This window comes from Etheostoma cragini, chromosome 20, assembly GCF_013103735.1.
Source record: "Etheostoma cragini isolate CJK2018 chromosome 20, CSU_Ecrag_1.0, whole genome shotgun sequence".
NCBI classification, from domain to species: domain Eukaryota; kingdom Metazoa; phylum Chordata; class Actinopteri; order Perciformes; family Percidae; genus Etheostoma; species Etheostoma cragini.
In genome coordinates, this window is record NC_048426.1 from 18,678,067 (window position 1) to 18,684,934 (window position 6,868).

At 38.3% G+C, this 6,868-nt stretch overlaps 2 protein-coding genes across 9 annotated transcripts in view; both read left to right on the forward strand.

Moving 5' to 3' along the window:
• LOC117935374 (apoptosis-stimulating of p53 protein 1-like) overlaps nucleotides 1-1,074 on the forward strand; it is a 43,358-nt gene extending 42,284 nt beyond the window's left edge. For all 8 annotated transcript variants that reach the window (XM_034857514.1, XM_034857512.1, XM_034857510.1 and 5 more), the window contains one exon: nucleotides 803-1,074. In XM_034857514.1, coding sequence (XP_034713405.1) covers nucleotides 803-844 — 42 coding nt within the window. In that variant the 3' untranslated portion in view covers nucleotides 845-1,074. The remainder of the gene's footprint in view (nucleotides 1-802) is intronic.
• Nucleotides 1,075-3,486: 2,412 nt separating this feature from the next.
• The window catches only part of sdsl (serine dehydratase-like), a 4,831-nt gene continuing 1,449 nt past the window's right edge, over nucleotides 3,487-6,868 (forward strand). The window contains exons 1-7 of the mRNA XM_034857520.1: nucleotides 3,487-3,662; nucleotides 4,823-4,984; nucleotides 5,162-5,198; nucleotides 5,277-5,416; nucleotides 6,050-6,138; nucleotides 6,227-6,460; nucleotides 6,547-6,677. Coding sequence (XP_034713411.1) covers nucleotides 4,838-4,984; nucleotides 5,162-5,198; nucleotides 5,277-5,416; nucleotides 6,050-6,138; nucleotides 6,227-6,460; nucleotides 6,547-6,677 — 778 coding nt within the window. The 5' untranslated portion in view covers nucleotides 3,487-3,662; nucleotides 4,823-4,837. The remainder of the gene's footprint in view (nucleotides 3,663-4,822; nucleotides 4,985-5,161; nucleotides 5,199-5,276; nucleotides 5,417-6,049; nucleotides 6,139-6,226; nucleotides 6,461-6,546; nucleotides 6,678-6,868) is intronic.

A 6,868-nucleotide genomic window follows, 5' to 3' on the forward strand; every position in this document is an offset into this window, starting at 1 on the left:
TTCGGGATTCTGATTGGCTAACTGATGGACTTGAGCTTCTCGTTGCAGCGCCACAGGTTTGGCATGCACTTGATGGCATTGACAGCACATACACACTGATATGTGTGTCACTTTTCTGAAAACTGACAGCTGTGCGCAATGTTAATTTTGAAAACTGAGAAATGTCTGTTTATTAAAATAGCCAGCCACCTGTAAACGTAGCATTAATATGTCAACATATCTGAAAAAACATCTGATATAGTAAATGTGAATTAGTAAAAACGGTAAAAAGATCAAACAAATCAGAACCAGAAAGGAATCAGATTTCATCTCTGAATGGGTATTGTTTTCTAACAATAGCTATGAAACTAGTAGCAACAGTCAAATAGCACTAATCCTAACTTTCAAGAAAATACTGTATTACTGTAATAATACTGGCTTTTTTCGAAAATAATGCAATACTAGACAGGGTTTGTGCTTTTGTGCACACTCCATAATGCTTAACTCAAGTACTGTACCAGTAAAGCTGAACATTATAGCTTTAATAAAACTGTCCTTCACAGTGTGCTGCAACTGTTCTGTATGCCATGCTGCCTCAGTGGACATTTAACTGTAGGAAGTAGGAAGTACATGTGTAGTAGTGTATTAGCTTCCACTTAACACCAAAACTCATTCCACTTCATTCAGTGAATTAACTTCTTACTTGGCAGGTGTATCCCCACACTGTGTGCCTTCATGATGTTCAGGCACCTTGAGAGCCACGTTAACATGATGTAATGACCCTGCCCCCTCTCTGTCTCTCTCTTTCTCTCTCTCTCTCCAGCTGTATCCAAGAATCAAACCCAGACAACGCTCACTGGCATAAAGCCCAGATCAGGAGCCACATGCACGCTCGCAGAGGGCGCATGCACACAGAGAAGAAGAGGCAGCAGCATGTGGGCGCAAGCAATAGCCAAGAAAGAAACAAACAAGTGATGGAGGTAGTCAGGAGGCAGAAAGAAGGAAACAAAGACGTTTGTTTGGATGTGATGCTGGAACCACAGGGCCACTTTATGGTAGAATCTTTCTATATTTTCACTGAGTTGCTGCAATTAAGAACAATAGACTGGTTTGAGCAATAGTAGCTTGGCAACTTCACAGCAGTTCAGCTGCATGATAGAAGCTGAATAGAAACTAAAATAAGAAATATAATTTGGATGAGGAGTTGAGTTCTTTCAGCTCAGAACATTAAAACATGGGCTTGGATTTATACTGCTCTAACTGACATTTATCCAAATAATCTTGATCTTTGAATGCCACTTTATTTTTGTATGATGTTAATTTAAAAAAAAAAAAACAAGAACAAACACCAAGATGGATCTTAATGAAGCCAAGCTCATCAACTGCATAGCAATGAACATAGTGTGTTGTCTGAGTATACACTTTCACACTGTTTGATGAGAAGATTTAATTGCAGTGAGTTTACAGGCTAGATCAGGTAAAAGAATGTGTGAGATGTGAAGTTGGAGTGAGGGAAGTGAGAAGAGAGAACATATAGTGTACCTACGAATGTATGTTACAATAGAGCCAGGTTTTAGGTTCAAGTTTTAGACGGAGCAGCTATTAGCAGTGTTAGTCAGGAATAACGTTGGAAGTGCAACCACAAGACTAAAGAAACAGAATCCAGCAAGCTTTTGATGCATGGTGGCTGTGGCCCACATCAACACACATGTGCAACAGATGTTGACATATTATATTATGGCATGGTAAAAAAGAAAAGAACCAATATCAGAAGAATGTTTTGATTCTGATTTCAGAAAATGATAAAAAGAAGCATCTGTAAAAAATTACGGATGTCTCAGCCTTTTACCATTCTGTATTTATTTTGACTCAGCACTGGTACATGCTATCATATCAACATCTGTTCAACTGCAAAATGGTTGCTGCTGGTATGAGAGAACAGAAGGAAAACAAGAAGGTGAGAAATGTGTTTGTAAAAAATACAAATTATTTTGTGAAACCAAAGCAGCTACAACAATGAAGGATGAATGAGGAGTAATTAAAATGGCAACATTTTCCACATTTTGAATAAAACTTCTGCCACCCATTGACACCTAGTCCAGACTAGGGCCCTACTAATACCAGGCTCTTACACTAACAATATGATAAAGCAGTGTTTCCCAACTACCAGAAGCTCGGTGGCACACTTTTAGAAAAGCTTAAGTTTACAAGGTAGCTAATTGCTTGAGTGTTCAAATGAGGCTAAATTAGCTAATGGAGAATGGAGAAGTTAAAGTGTGAAAATCTCTTGACCTTCTCACAAGTTTTTCAATTTTTTTTCTTCATATTGACATATTTCAGTAGTTGTATGAAATGTATTATTCCCCCCAATGTATTGTTTTATTTAAAAATATTTATATTTTCTATTGTTCTTATTATTAGACATACTGCTTTTGTTTCTTTATCTATCAGTGCTGGCGCAACTCACTGCTGCCACCCAGTGTACAGAAAGGTTCGGACACAATAAAACGCCATTTCCTCAAACATGCTGTGTAAAATATGAGGCAATAAGTTGAGTGAGTGATTTGATGTGAGAATGGCATTTTGGTGTGAGGTGTGCAAACCATTACTTTGTGTATAGGCAACCTGTAACTACACAGCTAATGTACAATGATAATAAAGTAATTATAATCCCTAAAGAGAACAAGCGCTGACTCTCTCACTCAGGATTGTGTGTGTGTGTGTGTGTGTGTGTGCGCGCGTATGCGTGTTTGTTTGTGAGACACGATTCAAGCCCTGTTAATAAACGGTGGACTTTAGAGGGGAAGTTCACAGGTTCATCTTTAGTTAAAATACAAACACGTGTGAAGTTACTGCACAATAAGTGATAGGAAAGAACCAGACCAGCAAATTATAGGTCTTGAAGTCTAGCTGTGATTTACCCTGAGTTACAAAGGTGACACGCACACACGCATACACACACAAACACACACACACACGCACACACATACACACATATCTTTATATATATACATGTGTGTATATATATATATATATATATATATATATATATATATATATATATATATATATATATATATATATATATATATATATATATATATATATATAGATAGTGTGTATAAGGGTTTCTGCTCATTTTGTCCTCCTGTTTTCTTTCTTTTTTATCAATTTATTTAAATTTTCGAACAGTCAAAATTGTTATTTACTAAAGATTGCCTTATATAGGAGGCATGAAAAAATATATGGTATTTAATGACCTTAAGACAAAATTTTGAATCAGAAGTTACTGTAGGCTATATGTTTATGTCAGCAATTATGGCAAACTACCAGTCAAAATGTACTTTTGAAGAATATTGCTGTGTACACCAGATACAATGATGTAAAAAATATTGCAGATTACTGTTGTTTGCTTTATTACTATAATTACTGAATAAGTGATTCAAGTGCACACAGTGGCACGTTTATTTTGAAGTAACAACCGGAAGTGGTAGGGGTAGTGTGGGTTTGATGGTTGGACGCGGTTTGACGCTGATTTACCTACTGAAGACATTCTTCTGCAACGTGCAAGCTACTTTACATAGCATAATGTATCGTGCACTGAAAGTATGACACACATTGCATGACATTAAACACTTTAGTTAAAGGTCAGAGGCTCGTTCAACAAGACGTTTTATCCAAACGTAAGTCAACTTTTATTATCTTAAAGGCTACGTGTTATTTAAAAACGTACAGTACAAGTAACGTCACGTCATTAAATTTGGTTAACATTACGTTACCTTTCTGTACTGTACGGGCACGTAACTGTGTATTCATAAGGATTTCCTGCGTCACAGTCCTTCTTGTTCAACCAGCTAACATTAGCTTTCATACGTTTCTGGACACAGTCACTGTGTGGAGGAAACTCGTTTAAAGACAGAGACACAAAATATGCTACGTGAAATGTACATTTTGGAGATGAATTACCTCTTAACATAATAAATTGTTCAAAACATGAATGAAAATAAAAATGTATGGTATCAAGCCATGTAAGCTAAATGGGTTGCGTGAGATATGTCTGCTGCCAATCTAATACCAACGTGGAATAAAAAAAGATGTGGTTTTCTATAAACAATGCTCCAGTTACTCAGGATTATACCCAATTTTTACTTTGAACAGTTAACTGGAGCTATTTTATGCATAAATGGTCAAGCTGCACTTAACCATTAATGATAGCTGCATTGACAAGCCTTGGTACTGTGTGTTCACTCTCTGAAATAGCGTACTGGGACACTTGAAGTGAAATTGATGAAATTGAGCCATGTTAAGTCTATCAGTTCCAGCTGCCGTGAAAGAAGTCCATTAAACTACAACAAACAATGTTGCATCTCTGCTTAACTTTAGCTTTCTGTAATTATGTGTTGCTATATACTGCTTCATTGATCTACAACATGTGTAATACTATGATTTTCCTGCTTTTTCTATGTTTATATGTACATGCCATTCAACTATTACTGCTACAGCACAACTTTGGCTGCTCATGCATGGCACACAATAAGACAGGAAATATCAGACTGACACCTATTAATATAAAAATCTGTTGTAAAGTATTTTCCTGTGACCCACCTGCTGAATCCTGTCCCAACCACTTTGCTGAAACTATTCTTATCCTCTTGAAAGACAGATTGACATACTTCTGGCTTTTAACTAATTTTCTACTTTGAACAAAAAAATTCAATTCCACTCAGATGTTTTTTCTGGAGCTTTCAACCGCATTTCACAGTCCTCATCGGTGGAAGGCATTTGCTTAGTCGTCATCACACTCAAATTTGTACTTGTCTTCACCCATTGTTTGGCATTTTAGTAAAATAAGATAACCATGGCAAATCATTTCCACCTGAACACACCGCTGCTGGAGAGTGTCAGCATGTCCAAACGCGTGGGAACAACTGTGTATCTGAAGATGGAGAATGCACAGCCCTCCGGCTCTTTCAAGATCCGTGGCATCGGACACCTCTGCCAGCAGGTAAGAGTCCTCCACCTTCACCTCCATCATATCACGCACTGACTATCTGATATGTCATTTCAATTAAAGGCCATTGTTGACTGGTTGTGGTGTACATCTCAGCCGAGCATACAATATTTGTTTGGTGAAAAAAAACACTAACTTGCCCTTTTACATTTCATTTTTCCCTTCTGGCAGATGGTCAGACAGTCCAAAGGGGTTGTTTGCTCTTCAGGTGACATTTCTGCTGTTTAGTAAGCACAATACATTATCATTTTGGTGACTGTAACATAACATACAGGCATTTTTGTAGGTGGTAACGCAGGCATGGCTGCAGCCTACGTAGCCAGAAAAATGGGTGTACCAGCCACCATCGTAGTTCCCTCCTCTTCTCCTCAGTTGGTCGTTCAGAGACTCCAGGATCAGGGTGCTACTGTCAAGATTACAGGCAAGGTGAAGTATTATTTTAAATATGTGTAAGTGATATTTGCGGCAAAGACATTAGCAGTTGTGGAAGAAGTATTCAGATCCTTTACTTATTGTGAGTAAAAGTACTAATATCAAGTAAGAATTCCTGCATTGACAATGTAACTTGAGTAAAAGTATGTAAGTGTTATTAGGAAAATGTACCTTTTAGTATTACAATTTAAAGTATTCAATGCAGAAAAATCCTCACATTTTTGAAACTGGAAACAATCAAAACTGTTCTGTCAATCACCTGTCTTTAATCGGCTGATCATTTCAGCTGGACTTGTAGGCCGTTATATGGTTGGATGGTTTAATTAACAATAAAACATCAAATGTTATAAACTACATTTGTTTTGCCTGGAAAATCTTAGCTTGTAAAGTTACTAGTAACTAAAGCGGTCAGATTAATGTAGTGGAGTAAAAAAGTACATTTCTATCTGAAATGTAGCGGAGTAGAAGTAGAATGTGGCATGAAAAGAAAAGACTGAAGTAAAGTACAAGTACCTCAAATTTCTAGTACTTTGTAAGTACAATCATGGTTGTTTAAACAGGAAATTGGCAATTGTCTTTAGAGTAAAAAACAACTTTTGGAGGAAGTAAGTCAAATCTTCTTTTTAGGTTTGGGATGATGCCAATGCAGAGGCTCTCCGACTGGCGGAGACCGAAGGACTCACCTACGTTCCTCCATTCGATCACCCGCTGCTCTGGTAGAAACTCAGTTTCCTGCAACACAGTGTTAATGAATTAACTATAAAACATTCAAAATGTTTCTTTGCTCACACCACACACACCCAGGCAGGGCCACAGCAGTATGATCACAGAGGTTGCAGCATCTCTGGGGCCCGGTGTGAAGCCTGGAGCTGTGCTGCTGTCTGTGGGCGGAGGAGGGCTGCTCTGTGGTGTCATCCAGGGCCTGAAGGATGTAGGCTGGGCAGATGTACCCATCCTTGCCATGGAGACAGCGGGGGCCAACTGTTTTAACGCCGCGGTTAAGGCGGGGAGGTTGGTCACCCTGGATGACATCACCAGGTTAGAGGTTAAGGGAGTTCAGATCTTTTCTGCAGTTACGTTTTTTGGAATGCAACCACACTACAGTCTTCCTCATCTTTCCACAGCGAGGCGAAATGTCTCGGAGCAAAGACCGTTTGCAAGAAAGCTTTTGAATACAGCCAGTGCAACGAGCTTACAATCATTTCTGAACTTGTGACTGACCAGCAGGCTCTGCGTGCTGTCGAAACATTCCTGGGTTAGTGTGTGTGTGTGTTTGCTTGAATGTGCGATTTGATGTTCTTCCGGCTGGTGACGACTTGGAAACAGCCCAAATATCAAAAAAATGAACAATCTTTAACTTCTGATTTGAAATGGTAACATACAGTGGGTACGGAAAGTATTCAGACCCCTTTAAATTTTTCACTCTTTGTTTCATTGCAGCCTTTT